This window comes from Neoarius graeffei, chromosome 22 (genome assembly GCF_027579695.1).
Source record: "Neoarius graeffei isolate fNeoGra1 chromosome 22, fNeoGra1.pri, whole genome shotgun sequence".
Classification (NCBI taxonomy): domain Eukaryota; kingdom Metazoa; phylum Chordata; class Actinopteri; order Siluriformes; family Ariidae; genus Neoarius; species Neoarius graeffei.
Window position 1 is genome coordinate 47,184,771 of NC_083590.1, and position 24,766 is coordinate 47,209,536.

At 40.6% G+C, this 24,766-nt stretch overlaps 1 protein-coding gene across 1 annotated transcript in view; it reads left to right on the top strand.

Annotated features, from left to right (window-relative positions):
• The window catches only part of usf2 (upstream transcription factor 2, c-fos interacting), a 29,075-nt gene that overhangs the window by 2,570 nt on the left and 1,739 nt on the right, over positions 1-24,766 (top strand). The window contains exons 2-9 of the mRNA XM_060904868.1: positions 768-811; positions 1,139-1,254; positions 2,032-2,151; positions 2,377-2,539; positions 10,218-10,305; positions 16,252-16,310; positions 24,370-24,464; positions 24,547-24,675. Coding sequence (XP_060760851.1) covers positions 768-811; positions 1,139-1,254; positions 2,032-2,151; positions 2,377-2,539; positions 10,218-10,305; positions 16,252-16,310; positions 24,370-24,464; positions 24,547-24,675 — 814 coding nt within the window. The remainder of the gene's footprint in view (positions 1-767; positions 812-1,138; positions 1,255-2,031; positions 2,152-2,376; positions 2,540-10,217; positions 10,306-16,251; positions 16,311-24,369; positions 24,465-24,546; positions 24,676-24,766) is intronic.

A 24,766-nucleotide genomic window follows, 5' to 3' on the forward strand; every position in this document is an offset into this window, starting at 1 on the left:
GCCCTTTGCTTAAAAACATTGTAGTCTCAGCTACAATTCGTGCAGTTTTATAAGGAAATTAGCTGTAATTTTTCTGAGCATCTTTCTTGCAGAACCAGCCACAGTTCCTCTGAACACTTTGACTGTCACACTTGCTTCTTATTTTTTCAGCAAAATCCAGTAGCCTTCATTATGTGTGGGTTTTTTTTTTTTAAAAACAAAAGTGAAAAGTGTCTGTTATGAAGCTTTCTTTACCGACTTACAAACAATTTTTCTGTAATGTTGACTTTTGTGCTGTAAATTAATATTTGGAAATCTAAAATGTTTTTTGTACAGACTTGATTACGTCAGTCATAAAATACCTCGTGGCTGTGGAGCTCGATGTGCAAGAACCAGCATATCACACCACGATTTAAAGGTCTGAGTTTTAAAAAAAAAAAAAGTAAAATGCTGGGCCCCCTTCCTGAAGTGAACACATCATCCATCTCCTTTAAATCATGGGGGTCTTTTGTGAACCCATGGTATTGCAGGTGGTTTAATCATGCCGGAAACTAATGATATAAACTATACGTATGACTGTATCTAGCAAGGTGTAAATATGCCAAATATGTAATTATGAACAAATATATAGTTTCACTGTAGTTTATGTTCTTGGATAATGTTGAGCTTTCATACTTCTTTGGATACTTTTTGTGTCTATATGCTGTACTTGTATGTATGATAACAGATATTGTGATGTTATGAAATGCAATATTCTTCCTTACATGCAGTCTTTTGTTCCATTTCAGTCACGAGAAACAGGAAACTGAGGAGGTTGTTCAATTGCAGGAAGGTAAGCGTTGAACCTGGCAGTTGTTGAACCAGTCCTGAACCTGGCATGTTGCTCTTCACCCTCTTTTGTGTTCATAAAACAGTCAGGAAATTTACACAATGCACACACTGTTCAGGCATTATCAGAGCGTAAAGTGGTGATCTGTAGAGTGTGGTAGTTAGATAAACAGTGCTCCTGTTCAATTCCATTGAAAAAATAAATGTTAATTTATGTTTGTCTCGGTTTGCATTATTTCAGTGTGATTTATTTGTTTGTATATTCATTAAGGGTGCCAGAAATGTCATGAACTCTTGTAAAGATGATCTAGCCTGTGTGTGTGTGTTTCAGGAGACGGAGTGGGGGCGGAGGAACCAGCAGCGGTTACCATAGCAAGCGCGCAGCAAGCCGCAGTATTTGCTGACAATGTCCAGTACCAGTTCCGTACAGAAAACAGCAGTGGGCAGGTCAGCATGACTTTTGACTCCTTTGGTAGGAGGGGTGAGTTTTACAGGGGTTGGGAAGGGGTCAGGTCAAATCATGAACTCGAGAACCATTTCATGTCCTGGGGGAGAACTTCTTGATGTTCCTTTAATCTTTTGTGAGTTCTTCTGGACTGTTTTTTTTTTCCCCCCTATTAGAGATTAGAGATTGTGTATCTTTTAATCTGCTTTGCTTCAAATTGACTTTAATTGTCTATATAACGTGAAGTCTTTACTGATTATCAGTTAACTTCCTTAATGGAGCTGTTATCTTCAGCATTTTTTGTTGCTTTCATGTTTCATATTGAACTTTTTTTTTTAATACAGCTGAAATACTCATTTTCAAATATTTTGATGATTTTTAGAAAATGACATTAATGATATGTGCTAATGGTCCTACTTGATTTATTACAGAGCCCATAACATGATTCAGTAGAAAATCATATAAGAAGTTAGAAAGCTATATTACATTGTCTTTATTTTTTTCTTATTGTATCTCTACACTAAAAGAGTACATCGTTTATTTTCATGGGAGTCGCAAACTACAGTCTGTATGCACACAGAGGGGGAAAAAACTTTGATTTGCAGGTTATTTAATCACTTTTTTTGAGAGAGAGAGCCTGTTTGTTTGAGGATCATAGATCACACATGCCTTAGTGTTCATGCCATAAGAGTTGTTATAAGGTTGGTAATGAACTTTGAACAGTTTATGATGTGTCTTGTCGACTTGGCAATTTTTATATATTTCTATGTCATCTGCAGGTGACGTATCGTGTCGTCCAGGTAACAGAAGACCAATTGGAAACAGCTGGAGATGGAGGAGCTGCGGTCAGTGTCGTGTCGACTGCAGCTTTTGCTGGAGCCCCGCAGGCAGTCGCACAGGTAGCAACAGTGGGGGGGTGTCATATGATCCTTTTATTCGAATAATTATATCATAAAACATGACGGCCAACAGGGGGTTGTTTTTCTCCTGACTGCTATCCTGTTTGTGTGTGTGTGTGTGTGTATATATTTGCACATGTAGCTTTACACTCTCAGCAACTTTGTCTCTCCCCTCCCCTCCCCTCCCCTCCCCTCCCCTCTCCTCTTGTGCATTGTTTCTATAAGGCTGTTATCCAGAACCCTTTCAGTAATGGAGGCAGTCCGGGAGGTGAGACGGTTGGGGGTGAGACACGTTTCGCTTACTTCCCGGCTGCTACTGTCAGCGATGGCACGGCAACTGCAGTTTCAGTGCAGGCAGCCACTGATGCGACTCTTGCACCAGCAGCAGGTTTGTTCACACATCACAATCATTTCAGTACACAACTCTCCAGTGATAGAATGAGACAGAACTGTAATTACTGACTAATTCTGGCTAAGCAAAGTTGTCACCAGTCATTTTTGGAAGGTCTGTTTAGTTTTGTTAAATGACAGTCAGTATTTGTGGCAGCGGGGGCGTGGCCAAGTGTCGGTTTGCGAATGGAGGGCGGAGTCGGGGAAGATGAGTGGCCAAATCGCTACACCTGTTGTCAGTTAATGTGTGTTTGTGTGTCTCTTGCCGTGACGGCGCTCCATAAAAGGAGTAAGAGAGGAGAGGATGAAAGATTGGGACCAGAGCATGACTGTGTGTGTGTGTCTGTGCTCCCGGGTTTCGGCACCACTGTAGAAGCTGTCCGGATGCTGGTGGAGCACAGAAGTACAGCAGGCTGTTGTTAACGTTCAGATTTCGTTTTATTTGGCTTGTCAGCAAAGTACTTTTTCTCATTTGGGTCACACCATCGTGCTCCGGTCCCAATCTTTCGTCCTCTCCTCTCTTACTCCTTTTATAGAGCGCCGTCACGGCAAGAGACACACAAAGACACAGTAACTGACAACAGGTGCAGCGATTTGGCCACTCACCTTCCCCGACTCCGCCCTCCATTCACAAACTGCCACTTGGCCACGCCCCCGCTGCCACAGTATTGTGTGTTGAAAAGACATTTTTGTGTTCCTCTGTAACACAATTATCACTGGCTTTTTAATTCATAAATACACTTTTTTTTTAACCTTTTATACATTTTGCTTGAATGTCAGTTGTACTCGGTATAATGCACTGATGAGTCAATATCTAAATACACTTGTGTTCAAAATAATAGCAGTCCAACACGACTAACCAGATCAGTCACTGTTTTTGGTGGAAATTATATTACTACATGGCAAATAATTTACCAGTAGGTGTAGTAGAGTCATAGAAAACCAACAGACCCAACATTCATGATATGCATGCTCCTGAGTCTGTGTAATCGAATAATTAAGTGAAAGGGACGTGTTCAAAATAATAGCAGTGTGGAGTTCAATTAGTGAGATCATTCATTCTGTGAAAACACAGAAGTCAATCAGGTGGCCCTAATTTAAGGATGAAGCCAGCACATGTTGTACATCCATTTCTCTCTGAAAACATGAGAAACACAGGTCGTTCCAGACATTGTTCAGAAGAACAGCGTGCTTTGATTAAAACGTTGATTGGAGAGGTAAAACGTATACTGTAAAGAAGTGCAGAAAATGATGGGCTGCTCGGCTAAAATGATCTCCAGTGCTTTAAAATGGACAGCAAAACCAGAGAGACGTGGAAGAAAACAGAAGACTACCATTCGAATGGATCGAAGAATAGCCAGAATGGCAAAGACTCAGCCAATGATCAGCTCCAGGGTGATCAAAGACGGTCTGAAGTTACCTGTGAGTACTGTGACAATTAGAAGATGCCTGTGAGAAGCTAATCTATCGGCAAGAAGCCCCCGCAAAGTTCCACTGTTAAAAAAAAAAAAGACGTGCTGAAGAGGATACAATTTGCCAAAGAACACATCGACTGGCCTAAAGAGAAATGGAAAAACATTTTGTGGACTGATGAAAGTAAAATTGTTCTTTTTGGGTCCAAGAGCCGCAGACAGTTTTTCAGACGACCCCCAAACACTGAATTCAAGCCGCAGTACACTCTGAAGACAGTGAAGCATGGTGGTGCAAGCATCATGATATGGGGATGCTTCTCTTACTATGGTGTTGGGCCCATTTATCGCATACCAGGGATCATGGATCAGTTTGCATATATCAGAATACTTGAGGAGGTCATGTTGCCTTATGCTGAAGAGGAAATGCCCTTGAAATGGATGTTTCAACAAGACAACGACCCCAAACACACCAGTAAGCGAGCAGCATCAGGGTTCAAGACCAACAAAATGAAAGTTATGGAGTGGCCAGCCCAATCCCCGGACCTTAATCCGATAGAAAACTTGTGGGGTGACATCAAAAATGCTGTTTCTGAGGCAAAACCAAGAAATGCAGAGGAATTGTGGAATGTTGTCAAATCATCCTGGGCTGGAATACCTGTTCACAGGTGCCAGAAGTTCTCAGAAACCGTGGTTATACAACTAAATATTAGTTTAGTGATTCACAGGAATACTAAATCCTTAAGATTTTTTCAGTTTATACAGTAAATATTTGGAGTTTGTAATGAAAAATGTAGACACCGCTATTTTTTTGAACAGCCCAATGTTCATTTTTCTTCATTTTCGGTAAAGTAATTAAAATATTCATACATTTTTCTTCATGTTTTGATGTAGAATATAATGTGCAGTGTTCCCAATGCATGGAAATAAAAACTATTATAAGGATTTTGAGCTTTACTCACGTTTTTAAACACACTGCTATTATTTTGAACACAACTGTATATGGTGATCATTATCCCATGATGTTTTTCATGGCAAGAGTGTTATATTGACCCCTTTTACACAGCTTGTTCAAGGTGGAATTTTTAGCAGAGCTCCATACTTAAGAAAATCTGGTAACCCATCAAGTTGATTTTTCATGGACACACAGGGATCCCAGCCATGTACGTCAATCCGTCCATCCGTGCCCCTCGCGATTCTGATTGGCTGTTTGATTTTGGCGGGAACTAGAAGTGCGAGCACGCTTGCATAACTTGCACTACGTTCACACTGCAGGCTGAAGTGACTCAAATCCGATTTTTTCGCCCATATGTGACCTGTATCCGATCTTTTATTGACGATATGAACGACACAGATCCGATTTTTTCAAATCCGACCCAGGCCGTTTGGATATGTGGTCCTAATTCCGATTCCTATCCGATCTTTTCATATGCGACTTCAGTCTGAACCGCCAGGTCGCATTCATCCGACTTACACGTCATCAACAAGCCACAAATGTCACTATTCTGCGCTGAAGTAGGTGGCGGGTCTCTCAAAAAAAGTTACAACAACATGGCTTTGATGTTCCTTTGAACGGAGGTTGCAGTCACTACCCTGCAGAACGCCTGAGCCAAAACCCTTGCCCTCTTCCTTCTCAACCTCCTCCTTAACATCAGGCTATTGTGCATGTTCTGGCTCCGTCGCAACAACAACTGCATCATCGCCAGGTACTCCATGCTGGCTACTGTCATACACAGGAAACTTTAGGTTACTTCCGTAAACACTGGCCATGCTCACTGCGTGTGACGTCCTCGTATCCTGCAATGCGCATGCTGAACACTTTTAGGTCACTTTTCGTTCATACTGAGGATCACATACAAGTCGCATATATTTGTTAATGTGAACGACCTCACAAAAAAATCGGAATTGAGCATCAAGCCTCGCAGTGTGAACGTAGCGTTATTTTTGTCTACAGATAATTTCATATTTATTGGGTTTTTCCACCGAGAGCAACTCAAACAGCGCAACAAAATAATAATAATTTTTACAAACTTTAAAAAGATGTCAGACCAAGTTAACCAAGGAGAGAAAGATGAAGTCAAAACCGGGAAGAGAGAGAGAGAGTTTTGACAGAGGAAGAAAAGGCAAGAAGGCGTGAAAGAGCGAGAGAAAAGCGAAGAAATCTTTCACAAGAAAAGCAACAAGCTGAAAGAGAGAGAAAACGTGTAAAAAATGAATGAATAGAAATGAGTTGTAGGAATTTAATTATAAATAGTGATGTTGATTTTGAAATCACTGCGAAATCCTTCGGGATCTGACAAGTTGACCTGAATCCACTCAGTGTTTTCATGAATCGTGTATCTTTTGTTTTCAGAACATTTTGCTATAAATCCCTAAAGCACACTGTAGCTTATAGTAATAAAAAGAGTATTCTACATGTGAGTTTGGAGAAATTGGATAAAATTTAAATTGAAACACATCAAAGTACATCATCTGTTGTTCCGAATGCAGAACGGGGGGTGAGGGGTCTGTGTTGCTCTGCTTCTGAGCTAGAACAACTGGTAGGAACAGAGCTCGAATTGATGCCTGTTGTAAAAGGAACAGGGGGACAGAGGTGTAATGTTTTTCACCTTGATTTTCTACTTTCCAAGACTAGCATGAATTCAAACATCTCTGTCTAAGGTCCGCACACCTTTCTGCCTCAAATCTCTTCCTACTTTGCTTCACTTTCTCCTCCAATGTAATTCTGATCATGCAGACATGTTGCTTGGAATACTCTGTATTCCTCTCTTCCTTCTTTCCTTTCACTATGATTCTCTCTCTCTCTCCCTCATATTTTTGAGTGCAGTTTTCTGTTATATACAGATGCTGTTTCCCTGAAACGTGAATTATTTAACAGACGTATTCACATGTTCATGTGATGCTCAGTAATTTTCCTTGTGTTTGAAGAGTGATGTAAAGGCACACAGCTAACAAAAGCAAGGCAAGTTTATTTGTATAGCGCTTTTAACAATAGACATTGTCACAAAGCAGCTTTACAGAAAATTTAACTTTTAAACATGAGCTAATTTTATCCCTAATTTATCCCCAATGAGCAAGCCTGTGGCAATGGTGGCAAGGAAAAACTCCCTCAGACGACATGAGGAAGAAACCTCAAGAGGAACCAGACTCAAAAGGGAACCCATCCTCATTTGTGTGATAACAGACAGCGTGATTTATAAATAACCAGAGGTGGGCAAAGTACCCAGCTTCATTACTTAAGTCAAAGTACAGATCCCACTGGTCAAGTGTTACTCTGATACAAGTGAAAGTTGTCCAGTCAAATTTTTACTTAAGTTAAGGTACTGAAGTACTTGGTTTTAAAAATACTTAAGTATTAAAAGTACATTTTCTGTCAACGCATTGTTGTATTATTGCCACAACGCTTACAAAACCTAGTGCCGTTACCAAAGACAGAAATGTGAATTCACAAAATGAGCGCATGCTGTGCCATCATGGTGGTTTAACGTTAAGCTAGCTAGTCAGTGAAGCTTCACCTGACATGCTAGCAAACTGTTTTCAAACTCAAAATCATACTGGGTAGCTAACACTACTAGAAAAGAAAGATTTCTAGATTTTGTTTATTTGGCAAGATTATGATGAAACATATTTCTGAAAGGACTTCAGATAAGTTAACGTTATTCATGTTCTGGCCACACCAATTTAATTAGTTGGTTCTCTGATTTTTTCAGGAAAAATATGAAGCGAGCGGGCGAAATAAAAATAAAGCTCTGATGGTAAAATTAGCGGTGGAAATAGACCAAACAATACAGGCAAACCAGTAAACAGATAGGCTAAATAAACGATTGAATTACAGTCAATTGAACATCTACAATGCGCAGAAAAAAAGATTTGACCAGGAATAGGCTACTTCACAAGTCTTTAACAAAAGTGAAAGGGGCGATTTGATTGGTTTTTGACGTCACGTGACCTTTTCTGTTGGCGGAAGTTTGATTTCGATTTTTTTTTTATTTTATTTTGCATTTTCTTCAAGCAGCAATTCCGAGAACCAACTAATCGAATTGGTGTGGCCTATGTGTTAAAGTTGGCTGTGGACAAGGCAATGGCAACTTGGTGGGCAAATCCATAGAAAGTCATTTGACGAACCAGACTGCATAGCTATTGCAACGTTATCGCTAGCTCTAAAAGCACAGACAGCTTTGTTGCAAGCTTTCTCTTGGAATAAAACGTTTATATACCTCAATATGCTTCTGCAGGTTGCATGGTGAGTTTTTGTAGGCCGTGATGTGGTTCATTTTTGGTAAACAATTAAAACAAAACGAATCTTTAATCCTTTCAGAAAACTGAAAAATGGGTTCCAGGTAAAGCCTTGAGTGCGTACATTCCCCAGAAGAACCGCCTCCTTCCATTCTGCCATCAACTGAATGTGTTAAATAATGCTGCTGAGAAATCATTGAGCTTGATTTTATACAGTCTATGGACGTGATGTGACCCAAATGATTACTGATCGGCTGTCTCAGTGTCACCTGCAAAAAAACCCAATCATGTTTTAGAAAAGAAAAAACATCCACTTTCAAAGCCGCTTCATAGTAACGAGTAACGAGGGCCTTGACAGAAATGCAGTGGAGTGAAAAATACAATATTTGCCTTTCAAATGTAGTGAAGTCACAAGTTTCCAAAAAAAATAATACTCAAAGTACAGATACTCAAAAAGTGGACTTAAGTACAGTACTCAAGTAAATGTACTTTGTTACTGTCCACCTCTGTAAATAACTCGCTTTTATAACTGTGTCTTATATAGTCGCAAAGTATAGCTGTGAAACCAGAAAAATCATTATAGCTTTAACATGAAGTATATTTTGTTGAAGTTTTCAACTGTTAATTGATGGAAACTTGAGTGCAGAACTGTTCATGACAGCTGCAGTCCTAAAGTTAGCAAGTCAGCTGTAGTCCTCAGACATAAACGCATTACTGTAAGTGTCCAGAGCGTCTTCCAAGTGCGACTTTCGACTGTTCATATGGGGCCGTCCTCCACAGGAGCGATGAGATGAGACTCTAGTCAAACGTAGGGCGTCAGGATGGATCAGGCGAGTCCGAGGAGCAGAAGAGGTCAGCACCACTGGTGTTTCAGGATCGGCATGTAACTCAGAGGGACAGACAGAGGGAAGAGACGGGGGGGGACGCAGGTTGTTAGGTATGCCCAATGTCACCTAAAGAGTAAGAACAGGACACATTTTGCACTGAGTGCAAGCAGGGACTCCGGCAAAACTGATTATGACCGTATAACTAAAAGGGAGAGCCAGAAGGTAACACAGACATGAGGGAGCTCTGAGACATAAAGTAGCCAGCCACTACACTGTCAACAAACCCGAGTGAGTGATGGGGGCGACAGCATCCATACATCCCAGTTTACCAAAACACACTCTGCCTGAGGACCCTCCAGATCTGCTCCTTTACCTAATAAAAACTATTAACAAAAATCTTGACCAAACAGATGTTTTCAGCCTCGACTTGAACGCTGAGACTGTGTCTGAGTCCCGAACACTACACTTCAAAAGCACTTCAACACTCAGTTCATCTGCCGTTGTTTTTAAAGCAGCACTGGTATTCTCGGGGTATTTGTATTTCCAATGTGTAGCTTTGTACACTACCGTTCAAAAGTTTGGGGTCACCCAGACAATTTTGTGTTTTCCATGAAAAGTCACACTTTTATTTACCACCATAAGTTGTAAAATGAATAGAAAATATAGTCAAGACCTTTTTCTGGCCATTTTGAGCATTTAATCGACCCCACAAATGTGATGCTCCAGAAACTCAATCTGCTCAAAGGAAGGTCAGTTTTATAGCTTCTCTAAAGAGCTCAACTGTTTTCAGCTGTGCTAACATGATTGTACAAGGGTTTTCTAATCATCCATTAGCCTTCTGAGGCAATGAGCAAACACATTGTACCATTAGAACACTGGAGTGAGAGTTGCTGGAAATGGGCCTCTATACACCTATGGAGATATTGCACCAAAAACCAGACATTTGCAGCTAGAATAGTCATTTACCACATTAGCAATGTATAGAGTGGATTTCTGATTAGTTTAAAGTGATCTTCATTGAAAAGAACAGTGCTTTTCTTTCAAAAATAGGGACATTTCAAAGTGACCCCAAACTTTTGAACGGTAGTGTAAATGCGTCGCTTAAAATTGCAAATTTTGAATGACACTTTGATGTAACGGAAAATGTTTGAACGGGATTGGCTTCAAATGTTTCCTTGTTTGTTTGTTTTTTGTCTGCACCCAGGTCAGTTTTACGTGATGATGAGTCCTCCAGATGTGTTACAAACAGGCACACCACGGACCATTGCCCCTCGCACACACACTTATTCCACGTGAGTATGAGCCATGCCTTAACACCCCCACCCTCTGTCTCACAGGCTGGACAATTCAGTCTGCTCTTTTTTATCTTTCCACTGAAAGTATAAATAGTTCGAGCTGTTTCTTTCGCAAAAATGATTTGTTTCCAGCATCCAGATGTTAAAAAATATGACTTCCTGTATTTTCATACTGGTTCTTAGAGCACCAAAACATTACCTAGTTAACAGGATTCCTGTATTCACTCCAAAATCACACTTGACAGAGCCAGTATCGGGTGAGTTCATGTTCCAGCTGCACCTTCCCCTTGACTGTGCATATGAGTAGCTGGTTGCAGTTGTGGCAGAGATGAAAACACAGAGAACAAGTCAGACAGTTTTTGTATATTCTGCTGACCCTGGCTGTAAACGTGAGTCGTGGCAGATATTGCAGGGAAAAAAAAAACTGCACTCATAAAACAGCTTAAAGTAATTTGCAGCTTAATTATTACCCACAAACACTTCACGTTTCAGTAGGCTGTGTCACGGATACAGGAAGTAGAGGTGCTGAGGGTTTCCCCTGACTTTCAGGATTCTTTTAACCACAACTACTTAAATATTTCATCTCATCTCGTTATCTGTAGCCGCTTTATCCTGTTCTACAGGGTCGCAGGCAAGCTGGAGCCTATCCCAGCTGACTATGGGCGAAAGGCGGGGTACACCCTGGACAAGTCGCCAGGTCATCACAGGGCTGACACATAGACACAGACAACCATTCACACTCACATTCACACCTACGGTCAATTTAGAGTCACCAGTTAACCTAACCTGCATGTCTTTGGACTGTGGGGGAAACCGGAGCACCCGGAGGAAACCCACGCGGACACGGGGAGAACATGCAAACTCCACACAGAAAGGCCCTCGCCGGCCACGGGGCCCGAACCTGGACCTTCTTGCTGTGAGGCGACAGCGCTAACCACTACACCACCGTGCCGCCCTCCTTAAATATTTATCAGAAATATTGATGAACAAATTCCTCTTCTACCACAGCGATTTGCCAACAGCTAAATTTTAATCAATCAACAACACATTGTGGCTTTTCACTCGTTAGTTTTATGTTCTGTATGTCCACAAGACTCGTGTCTTCAGAACCAAAGGGTTTCCACTTTCTAGTTTCTCTGTAACATGACAAAATGTGTTAGTTTTGCCTTAACTTCAATAGAAGGGGGAAGAAATATCCTAGTAGGGGAAACTCTGTCTAGCTAGCATAATGTAACGAATAACAGGAACTAACCTCTATAAAAGTTAATTATTACACGGCTTTGTCGAATATGCAATTCTGATTGATCAAGTCTACACATCTTTTCCTGTCCCTCTTACACAATGACAATAAAGCAATCTTGAAATTATGGCATTCTGTGGTCTATTAGTTCTGTATAACAGACCATTACTGTGGACCACGTAGTAGCTCATAGAAACAGAAGCAATAAAGTAATTTTAAATCAGTATTTTGATTTCATTTGTAAGTAGCCATTTAATAAACAGAGTAATGTGCAGTGAGCTGGTCATTATAGCAAAATGATCCCGACCGTGTCATGCCAGGGTTTATTTCACCGGCTCGTTGTATATTATCCCTAACATAAATGTCTCCTTAACAGCATTTTTAATCTGTTCATTATTAGGCTTAGTTTATGTGGTGTGTCCCCCATACAGCTCCCTATGAATGAGCTGTTACTATAGGAAAAATAAGTCAAGTTTATTTGTATCGCGCTTTTAACAATAAACATTGTCGCAAAGCAGCTTTACAGAATTTGAACGACTTAAAACAGGAGCTAATTTTATCCCTAATCTATCCCCAATGAGGGCGGCACGGTGGTGTAGTGGTTAGTGCTGTCGCCTCACAGCAAGAAGGTCCGGGTTCGAGCCCCATGGTCGGCGAGGGCCTTTCTGTGTGGAGTTTGCATGTTCCCCCCGTGTCCGCGTGGGTTTCCTCCGGGTGCTCCGGTTTCCCCCACAGTCCAAAGACATGCAGGTTAGGTTAACTGGTGACTCTAATGCCGCTTTTCCACTACAAACGCGGCTGAGTCGGGCTGAGCCGTGCCGTGCTGAGTCGGGCTGAGCGGGGCTGTTGGAGTTGCATTTCGACTACAACCGCGCTAAACCGTGCTGGCTGGAAGTGGGTGGACACATTGGGTGGAGTTACCGAAAGTGGGTGGACGTCACGTGATGTCGTTAAGCAGCGCAAACAGTGACATCAGTGAGCTTTTAAGCGGTAGTCTCACGACCCGAATAGTAAACAATAAACATGGAGGACATGGAGTCGTTAGTGTTGCTGGTCTTGGTGCTGTGGCTTGTTGTCACCGACAACACCAACAGATACTGGCAAGAGCGTATAGATGAGGCGAGGCGCATAAGGCTTCAGAAATTCTCGTAATTCATAATTATTCTCCTTCCGGGTTTACGGTGTTTACAGATCCCAGCGTGCTCGCGGGGCGTGTGTGGGCATGTGAGGACACTCCTCCTCACCAATCAGTGCACAGGGGAGTGTCTGCTCACGCCCCCAGCCTCACTCGGCACGGTTTGGCTCGCTTCAGCCCCTCTCCAAAACGGTGCGAGTTTTAGGGGCTAAGCAGGGCTGAAACGAGCTGAGTCGTGCTGGTTTTTGGTAGTCGAAACGCGAGCCGTGTCGGGCTGAAGCAAGCTGAAGTGAGCTGAAAAAGGGTAGTGGAAAAGGGCCATAAATTGACCGTAGATGTGAGTGTGAATGGTTGTCTGTGTCTATGTCTCAGCCCTGTGATGACCTGGCGACTTGTCCAGGGTGTACCCCGCCTTTCACCCGTAGTCAGCTGGGATAGGCTCCAGCTTGCCTGCGACCCTGTAGAACAGGATAAAGCGGCTAGAGATAACGAGATGAGATGAGAAAATAGATTCTGGCCTGCTGCAAGGGTGGGATGCATTATCTCTATTAAATGCCACAAGCATTTAATAGAGATAATGAAAGGTTTTCGGGTTTTTTAACATTATTATTATTATTATTATTCAGAATAAAAAATATAAGTATTATCATTCATTTTGGAGTGGGGCTGAAGCGAGCCAAACCGAGCCGAGTGGGGCTAGGGGCGTGAGGAGACACTCCCCTGTGCACTGATTGGTGAGGAGGAGTGTCCTCACATGCCCACACACGCCCCGCGAGCACGCTGGGATCTGTAAACACCGTAAACCCGGAAGAAGAAGAATTACGAATTACGAGAATTTCTGAAGCCTTATGCGCCTCGCCTCATCTATACGCTATATCAGGATTTTCCCATAACGTTCTGGGACAAAACCTGCCTATTGGTAGGTATCTGTACTTTTGTAAGCCTTTTGCATCTCCCGTGTATTTAGAAGTCCCAAATACTAAATAGTTTGGGATGTTGTAGTGTCCCAAATCCAGTAGCTGGTTTGCTGAACACTTCAAGTGGAATAAAAACATTTGTGGGTAAATTAAGACAAAAAGGCCTTTTTATATACATCTCATCTCATTATCTCTAGTCGCTTTATCCTGTTCTACAGGGTCGCAGGCAAGCTGGAGCCTATCCCAGCTGACTACGGGCGAAAGGTGGGGTACACCCTGGACAAGTCACCAGGCCTTTTTATATATATAATATATACAAATTTTTTTTTTTTGGTCAAATGTAAACTCAAGCACAGCGAAATTCCTCCTCTGCCTTGAACACACACACCAAGGTGTGCAGAATAAATAAATAAATACATTTGTGGGTAAATTATATGGATCTGTCATGTCTGCATGTTTCAGCTTTTGAATGTAACATGATCTGCTGGTATGAAATAAATTTTCAGTCGTTTCAGAGAGATTGTACTGACTGCAGTCATCTCGATTTCTGCTCTATTGCCAAATATGCCATTTCTGCACTATTGTCAAAATTTAATGATCAGTATTTTGAACAAATTGTGCCATGTTGCATCACTATTCACTTTGGAACAGGACACTGCTTGTGAAATGCAAGTGGGTATTGTATTGACTTTTTTTTTTTAATTTAAAAAACCCCTTGTTTTTAGGGTGGGAATTCAGTAAAATTAGAAGTAAAATATAGCCTTTTACCCAACATGTTGAACTGGTAAAAATCAGCTCTCAATGTCACCAAAAGCCACGAAATGAACCCTTACATTTCACAATTTTTCGTGGGAGCATGTCCCCGGACCCCCCTCTTTGCACCTTGCTACGCATGGGGGGGGGATGCTTTCCAGTTTTTCTAGGGAAACCCTGATTTTATGTTGCAGCTGTAATGACTGTCAGATCCATGCTGCTCTAGAAAATTAATCAACACATTCTGGTTTGAGAATTCAGTCTCACTGTGGGTGGCGGCACGGTGGTGTAGTGGTTAGCGCTGTCGCCTCACAGCAAGAAGGTCCGGGTTCGAGCCCCGTGGCCGGCGAGAGCCTTTCTGTGCGGATTTTGCATGTTCTCCCCGTGTCCGCGTGGGTTTCCTCCGGGTGCTCCGGTTTCCCCCACAGTCCAAAGACATGCAGGTTAGGTTAAATGGTGACTCTAAATTGACCGTAGGTGTGAATGTGAGTGTGAATGGTTGTCTGTGTCTATGTGTCAGCCCTGTGATGACCTGGCGACTTGTCCAGGGTGTACCCCGCCTTTTGCCCATAGTCAGCTGGGATAGGCTCCAGCTTGCCTGCGACCCTGTAGAACAGGATAAAGCGGCTAGAGATAACGAGATGAGATGAGAAAATAGATTCTGGCCTGCTGCAAGGGTGGGATGCATTATCTCTATTAAATGCCACAAGCATTTAATAGCGATAATGAAAGGTTTTCGGGGATTTTAACATTATTATTATTATTATTATTATTATTATTATTCAGAATAAAAAATATAAGTATTATCATTCAAGTACCTGTCTGACCTCAAAATAATACAAACAGCAACATTCTATTTTTTTAAGCTAAAAAATATACTCACTGGCCACTTTATTAGGAACACCCATCCACCTGCTGTTCTATACAGTTCTCTAATCAGCCGATCCCTTGACAGCAGCACAATACATAAAATCATGCCGATGCAAATCAAGAGCTGCCAGGAAGGATACAGTAAGTCATAATCACTCTTTACAACCATGGTGAGCAGAAAAGCATCTCAGCATGCAGCAGCAGAAGACCACATTGGGTTCCACTCCTGCCAGCCAAGAACAAGTTCCTATTAAAGTGGCCAGTGAGTGTAGTTAAGAGAAGGCAAGAAGAAAGGGCATTAAGGCAACAGCAAATATTTCATGACTATTATAGACAGTTTAGGCCCTGGTCCCACAGCGCCTATACCCATAACTATGACTATGCCTGAATTTAGTTCCAATCTGGAGCAGTCGCACCACAACTATAATCCTGACTATAATATTGCTTGGTCCTGCCACTCAGGTCAATAAATGCATGCAACTTAGGAATAGTCATGGAAGTTTTTTCCAAGTAGTAGCATATTATTCCAGGTCATACTGTACAGCTTGGACTTCAAAACAACCCATGCACACACTCCGATGGTTGATATAATACAGATAGGTCACAGATTACGGAACTATAATTTAAAAAAAAGCATACAAAACACGGAGTGGTTACGGATTTTAATACAGATGCTAATAATTTACGGATCGGTCATGGACATTTCCATATATTACAGATTGGTTATCGATTTCATATGGATGATACATCACGGGGAAAAAAAATTTAAGAAGTCTAAAACAATTAAATGTTTGGACTGCTGAAGTTCATAATTAAAATATCTTACCTGCATTTATATGTTTACTTTATTACTTTACTGTTGATGTTTCACAGAAAATCACACGTCCTTGAATAAAAGAGCCGTGCTTTGTATTTTACTTTTTTGTTTTCCATGAACCGAGCAACCGAGTTTTTGAATTTTACGTCTGGAGCTTCAGTGTTGCATCCACCTCATTCACCTGCTTTTAATATCCTTTTCTCAAAAACAGGAAGATGGATGGCCCAAGAGCACCACGTGATGAGAGGAGGAGAGCGCAACACAATGAAGGTAAGTGGAAAGAATAAAAAGAAACGACAAACAATGAGTCTATGATTTAAATTCATTTTTGCGTGGTAAATAACTTTTTTTTTTTTGTGCCGATATCCTTTACTAAGGTGATTTTATATATAAAATCACCAAAATCTAGAAATGTTTTTATTCATTTCTAATCTTGCCATCATGTTGATTAAAGACCCATTTGTGGTTGCAGTTTAATCAAGTGACTGGATGTGCTGTAGTGAAATGTGCATAAACATAATCAGTTTAGTTACTTGGGTACCTCTTTCATACTGTTTAGATGATAGTGGAGCTGGAGTTTTATCATCTTTGACCTGATGACCTAATAACATTTGCTAATAGTAAAGAAGTCATTGAATTGATCAGTGCTTATTTCTCCATCGATATAAGAGCAAACAGTGATCATTGGCATTAAGAGACGGCGACGAGTCGACTGTTTAAATGTTGCAAGTGATGTTTACTAAAGATGATGAAACTAGAGGCCGATATGGATGATGCTGAAGGTCAAACTGATTATACATTTCCCGTCATAATCTAATGTCTTTTTTTCCAGAAGGTACCGTATTTTCTGGACTATAAGCCGCTACTTTTTTCCTAGGTTTTGAACCATGCGGCTTATACAAAGGTGCGGCTATTCTGTGGATTTTTCTTCCACCGCTAGGGGCGCTCTAACCGGAAGTAGAATCAAAAATAAGATAGACGAAAAATCAATGCAAAGAAGAATTAGCAGATCTTTAGCAGATAGAACACGCACGACAAATTACTAACTGGTAATTATTTTCAAATCCAGCGAAGATGATTAAAGTGACTTGTGGTTTCAAACACAGGAGAAATGAAGGTAAATAAATACCGGTTATTTTCTCTTGGTTCTGTTCCGTTTTAATCAGCAAAGTTGCTGCCGTGTTAAAAGGCACTGTTCGGAAAGAATCTGTTCAGGTACATACATGTACATTTACAGTACAAAATCGTTCTGTACATGCAGTAAATATCTAATTTTTCAACATAGATATCTGCGGCTTGTATATCTTTTTTTTTTTTTTTTTTTTAAATAGAGCGGATGCGGCTTATATACAGGTGCGCTCTATAGTCCAGAAAATACGGTAGATTATTTGGTGAATGCAGATGTGCCCAGGGGTTTTGCTTTCTGTTGCCTGGAAGTTAAGGTCTAATTAAATCAGGTTGAAATAATTTCAGCTGAGATTATTAAAGCAAGGGGCATTTTTTTATATAAATTTATTTTTTTTAAATTATTATTATTATTATTATTATTATTATTAAAACAACCACTAAATGTCATTAGGGACTCTTAAGAGTTTGTGGTGTAAATATAGTTATTTCTGAGATTGACTGCCAGATGGGCTGGACTTCTCAATAACCGGTCTGTAGGCTCTGAATAAAGTCAAGTATAAATACAGAGACGGGGTTTTTTTTTTTAATCCCCCGCTGTCCGAAAGGCCCGAAGGGGGATTACGTCATGGCGATGTCCATCCGTCCGTTCTGGGAAGGGTGCTCACCTTCTGAAATCAAGTCTCTCAATTTATGGAGGAATTTCACGAAACTTAGCAGGATTCTCTGTTATATGTCGGTAATACGTATATTGTAATTTCGTTCAGTTCGGTCGCATTTTACCAGAGTTACAGCCTTTGATTAACAAAATTATAATTTGACAACTTCATAACTGTTTTTTCCTTCTGAAATCAACTCCTCTCACAATTGTTGGAGGAATTTCACCAAACCTGGTAAAAGGCATTGTTGTATGTCGGTACTACACAGATTGTAATTTCGTTAAATTCGGTCACGTTTTACCAGAGTTACAGCCCTTGATTAACAACCTTGTACTATGACGTTAATACGCATATTGCGATTTAATTTTGTTTGTGAAAATTTTACCAGAGTTTTGACCCTTGATTAAATAAATACTTTGACAATTTCATGAGGGTGTACGTTCTTCTGAAATCAACTCCTCTCACAATTTGTGGAGGAATTTCACCAAACTTGGCAAAAGGCTTTGTTATATGACAGTTATACGCATACTGAAATTTCGTTTAATTTGGGCAAATTTTACCAGAGTTATGCCCTTGATTATTAACAAACTTGTACTTTGGCAATTTTATCAAGGTGTACTTGCTTTCTGAAATCAACTTCCCTCACAATTTTTAGCCCCCGCTGGCCAAAAGGTCCAAAGGGGAATTATGTCGTAGCGATGTCCATCCGTCCGTCCCGGGAAGGGTACTCACCTTCTGAAATCAACTCCTCTCACAATCTTTGGAGGAATTTCACCAAACTTGACAGGATTCTTTGTTATATGTCGGTTATATGCATATTGCAATTTGGTTCAATTCAGTCGCATTTTACCAGAGTTATGGCAGAATTGCCAGCGGGGGATATTGTACTCTCAGAGCACTCATTTGCTTGTTTGCCATTAGTATAATTTGTATGTAGTATTTATTACATAATAGTACCGACTAGTGGCCTAGTGGTAGCGTGTCCGCCGCTCGATCGGGAGATCATGAGTTCTATTCACGGTCGGGTCATACCAAAGACCATCATAAAAATGGTACCTACCGCCATCTGGCAAGGCACGCTGTAATACAGATGTGCATGGGGAGTTAAACTCTCGTGGTTACCAGAGGACCAGCCCCCCACTGTAACCCTAGCTATGTAATAGGCGAGAGGCCGAGGGCTATGGAAACGGAGATCGGCACTGCCCGATGCGCCACATACAGGTTGGGCCTGGTTAGTACTTGAGTGGGAGACTGCCTAGGAATACCAGGTACTGTAAGGCGTGGGAAGGACTTTGACTTTTTTTTTTATTTATTACATAATAAATGCAATCCAAATGATTTTACAATGTGAGGGGTTTTCCAAGGCTTTCACACAAATGACTTGCAGACCCCAGATCTCCACTTATTTACATATATTCGCAATCGACATTAAATTTCAGAAGTTTGTATTTGGGTTGCATTCATGGCAACTTTTTTCAAGCCGTTATTAGAATAATATTTTGAATATTCAAAATGGCATCCACACTTGTGGCAGAGAATATTAAGCCTTTATCCTATGGAGAGTTTGTGGATGTGCAATTCAAACTCACTACAGCCAGTGCATGCCATTTATATTCTGCATTTAAGCATGAGGCAAGAAGTTAATTTGTGGTATATTTAAGTAGCCAAGTTAACTGTCTCCATGTTAATATTTGGATAGCATAATGCAACAGGGTTGGGGTTTTTTGTTTGTTTGGTTTGGGTTTTTTTTTTTTTCAAGGAAAGATTTTACACATTGAAGTAGCTGTAATTAAAGTTAAATTTGATCCTGTTTGCTACTTAACGTTCAACCACAGAGACGAACAAGATACAGCAAGATGCAGCTCCATTGATCTAAACAGGGTGAAATTAATACACAGGAGTCAGGGCTTTCTCCAAAGCACAGATACGCGGCACTCCGCCGCACTGTGCGACATCAGCGCTGAGCTGTCGGTTGCGCAAAAAAAACCCTAAATTGAACAATGCAGAATACTTTCCACACCTAAATATCTCCTATTCCCCTCCGAAAATGAGTAATAACTATAGAAATAGGAAGACATTGTAATATATAGGTCTAGACCCGGGCTATTCAATTGGCGGCCCTTGGGCTGGGTCCAGCCCGTGAGGCAATTTGTGCCAGCTCTTTAAGTCATGTTTAAAATCTAAATATTTCCCCATCCAGACACGTGCTGCTCTCACGTTTCCGCTCGTCTAACTATGGTCCTGTTCTTGCTAGCACATTAGTTATACAGAATGTCTGTTTCTACTTTAAAAAAGCAAAAAGTTGACACAGAAAACAGGCAGTTCAACAGTGAATGGACAGAGGAGGACCCTTTCTGTGTGAACGTTGATTGAGAGTTTGCATTGAAAGCAAAGGAGCTGGTAACATCATTAAATGAAGCGTCTTTACAACTCAAACTCATCGACATTCAGTCAGCAGATGACCTGCGACAGTCATTACAGCTGGCAAGTTCTGAAAAGTTTTGGACTCATGACATCAGCCACAAGAAATTCCCTCATTCAAGAGGTCTTGCTCTTTTTATCCTCACAATGTTTGGCAGTACTTACCAGGGCTTTGAACCGGTTCAAGGAACGAAAACGAAAACCGGGAACTTTTTCTATTTCACATGGAACAGAAACGAAACCAGAAACTTTATTATTTTTTATGTTCCGGAACAGAAACGCTTATTAAAAATAATGGTAACCGGTTAATACCAGTTTTTATTTCGTTCCTCAAAGTTTCCGTAGCCTACAAATAAAAAAGTCATTCTTCTCCTGCGCAAGTTTCTATGACCCGCTGGGGTTCACTTCCTGTGTGACGCTCGCTGACTGAATGGAGAGAGCGGGAGGGTGGACTACTATCACGTCTCCACATCTTAAATAAGAGGTAAATATTGCAGTCTATCGTTATTCAAAAACGTCAATTTCAAACACGATATCAATATATTTGTCCACGTTAATGAGAGGCTCGCGAACATTAAATGACGTTAACCTCTGTTAGCCTATCAATGCATAGGGCCTGACTAGCCTTTGGTAACACACTAAACGAATTATCTCTCATTTTTGGCACTTTTTCTGTTTGTGTAGATGGGAAGACATACTGAGAATCCAAATCGCCAACATTTGAAATAATAATTGTTTTGAATTATTTCTTGTCTTATTTAATGAAGGTTGTAATAGAATTAGCCTACATTTGGCTTAAGCTGGATGAGACCGAGGCATAATTTTATAGCCATTTGTTAAACAGCTGACAGGGAACGTAATTAACCATTCCGGGAACGAAATTTTTTTTGTTCTAACCGGTTCAGGAACGTCTATTTAATGGTGGAACCCAAAACCGGAAACGTTAAAATTCCGTTTCTGTTCGGAACGAACCAATAGGAAAAAAATTCTGGTTCAAAGCCCTGGTACTTACACATGCAAATCGTCATTCTCACACATGAATGCCACTAAAACTAATAATCGCGCATCCCTCACTGCCCGCAATCTGCACCACTGTATGCGTATTGCCTTGACCACATATACACCTGACTTCACTGCTCTCAGGTCTCACTTGATGGCAAATATTGACTGATTTTTGAAACGTCTGATGCAATTTCAATAGAATTACTTTGCCTTAATAAAACACTGCACTGATATGTTGTCATATAGCATATGTCATATAACGTCATATAACCTCAGAAAACATCGCTTCTTACAACAGTCTTATCTTTGTCTTTCTGAAACAAATCAGCTCTTACACTGAGTTCAATCTCTCTCTCTCTTTCTGTCTCTCTCTCTCTCTCTCTCTCTCGCCTCTCTTTTCCTAAAGGGGATTTAGGAGAAACAAGTCAGAATTCAGTAAGATCTGGCCAATGTTTCATAACGTTACTTCTTAATTTAAACTCCTAAGAAATAGTCTGTTGTCAAAGCCTAATTAAGTCCAGTTTAAATTCAGCTTAATATTATAAAAATACTCTTCTGCTATTCTTTTGCTCCTAATGGGATTTTAGGAGAAACGGATCAGAATTCAGTAAGATCTTATTTATTTATTTATTTATTTCTGAGAGACAAAGACAGTAATATTTTTCTCTGGGTCATTCCATACTATGCACTTGTCTTTTTGTTTTTTATTGGTATAGTTGTGTGCAATTAAGTCTTGGTTAAAAGAGTGAAATTCTAAATGTGCTATAGCTCACCTGGACTGATTTTCTAACATGCCATTTGAATGTAGAAAGGCTTGGCCCTTTGTCTTAAAACAATACAATGCACTGATATTGTTATGCAGTTACAAAATAATATATATATATATATATATATATATATATATATATATATATATATATATATATAAAATCAGGCCCCTCATTTGGGATGCTTTTCATGAACTAATTAAATAGCCCTGGTATAGACTATCCTGTTACTCAACCCAGAAGTGAAAATAAAGGGTTTCGTTGCGTGCACTGACTGCCATTCGCAACCATACATAAAACCACATTCTAGGTGCTGGTAGCTAGATGGCGCTGTTGCATGATTTAACTTTGATTCTGTTCCTGGCATCCTGGAATTGGAAAATGAAGAGGCGTGCTATGAAGTGTTATCGTTTCAAATCTAATTTTGCCCCCTGCATATTTGACGAGGTAAAATAACAGCAAATTTAATAATGTTGGATTGTGCCTAAATTAGCCCTAGATGCCACCAGAATGCACTATTTGAAGTCTCTAATTTCAAGATTTTCCGGGTGAGCATGCCCCTGGACACCCCCCCCCCCACACACACACACACACATATATACACACACACACACACAAAAAAAAAAAAAAACAGCCTTTGGGGCGCCATATCAGTAGTACTGCTCGGATTTTTTTTTTGTGGGGAAAGCCCTGGGAGTGGAGGAGGATAACACATTTACAATGAGACTGGGCTGAAAATGCAAGATGTTAGCAGTGAGCGTTTTATTTTTTTATTTCAAAAATGTTGGTTGAATATTGAATAGCTTTCAAACTTGCAGCGAATCCACAGTGAGCACGTGTTAATGATGCAACATCAACCATGTCATGAACAAAGAGCAAAATCAGGGTTCCTACTGACACTCGTCATTGACGAACATGATGAAATAAATCATTTACAACAGATCACCTGTGATGATAAATCTCATTTGCGATACCAAATTCGTATTTTCTTTTCCCGCTTAATTTTCCTCTATAACTGCAGAGTTCCATAAAGCAGAGCCTCAGCAATTGGTGGACAGCCTGGAACATAAATGTTCACAGGGACAACTGTCACAACCTCAGACCACTGAGTAGGTGTAGTGATAGTATCCTCCACCATTAGCACAACTTCCCATGGAAATGACATATCTGGGCTCAGGCATCCATCAGTGACAAAGAGAAAATTACTAGCAATCATCACAGTGACAAATTTATGATGATGAATACATCATCTTTCTAGAAAAGCCAGAGTGTAAACAATGAGCACATGCTTGTGACCAATAAAAATCGATTACACATAATGACCAAATGAGCGCCAAGCTTTGACCAATTGCGATGTGTCTTAATCGGCCTGGTGTGGCGTTTGTAATTGTCTCTGCGTGGATCAAACAATGGCGCAGTCTAAGCTGACGAAGTTTTTTGGGGCGAGCTTCTTCAAGCACTGAAGATGATTTAAGGGCCGAAACAGCCACGGGGGAGGCTCACTCAGAGCCCCAACCGGCCCTGAGCACATGGGACAGTGTTCGTAATACAGGGGTCGGTTAAATAAATGAAAGAAACCACCAAAGTGAAAGTGCCGTCAGCCGGCAAGCGACTGAAGGGAGCTACGTTTCAGGAGGCGTGGCATGTTAAGTCCCTGTTGCTAACGTATGATGAAAAATGCAGTGTCCTCCTGTGTTTGGTTTGTAAATCGATGGGGAAATTCAGATTCCTTCACTGTTGTTTGTTCCCAGATTCTTCTCGACTCTGTTCAATTGTAAATCAAGTTTTGTGTTGAAGTAAAAGGTAAGGGGAGTCCTAATATCTCTTTTGAATAATTCCATGCTAAAATACCTTAAATAAGCTCAAACTAAAGAGGTTTATTTGAGCTTGATGGTGCACAGACTGCCCAACATCAGGTCTTTCTTATTAGAGGCCGGAGTGGAGCCTAAATTTTATATGTAATGGAGAGGCCTGTATCTGTATAAATATTTGAATTGTGCCAGTTTGGTTGGTATAAACCTGTATTAAGTCCACTTTGATAAGTCAGTAACTAAGAAAAAAAAAAACCAGATTAAGTGAAGAAAAAAAATAAAGTGAAGAACACTTCTTTGACTTGATTTTTCAAGGGAAAAAAGTGGAGAATATTTTTCAGAACCCAGGGGGAACACTGCAAAATACTCAACCTACAGGCAGCTACGCACTTTCTGCGAGACAATTAACTCTTGTGATTACTATTAAATAATACACAGAATTGACTATTCCATTACTGGTCTTGTGAAAATTGGACATTTGAAAATATGGTATTTATTTCATGTGAGTAGTTTCACTTCTTAACCACGAGTTATCTATTTGCAGTGGAAAGACGAAGAAGAGACAAAATCAACAACTGGATAGTTACACTGTCAAAAATAATCCCAGACTGCAACATGGACAACACCAAAACTGGAGCGGTACGTACACGCAAATAAAAGAATTGTCCTTCTTGGAGTCTGTGCATGTCTGTGCTCTAAAAATTGTCAGTCTCTGTCCCAGAGCAAAGGAGGGATCCTGTCTAAAGCGTGTGATTACATTAGAGAGCTCAGGCAGAACAACCAGAGGCTGCAAGAGAGTTTCAAAGAGGTGGAGAGAATACAGGTGGATAATGAGCTCTTAAGACAACAGGTAGAGTTTCAAATCCTTCTTTCAAAGAAGGTGGCACAGAGAAAGCCCTGCGCTAGCCTATAATTACAACATAGCAGTGGAACTAAAACGT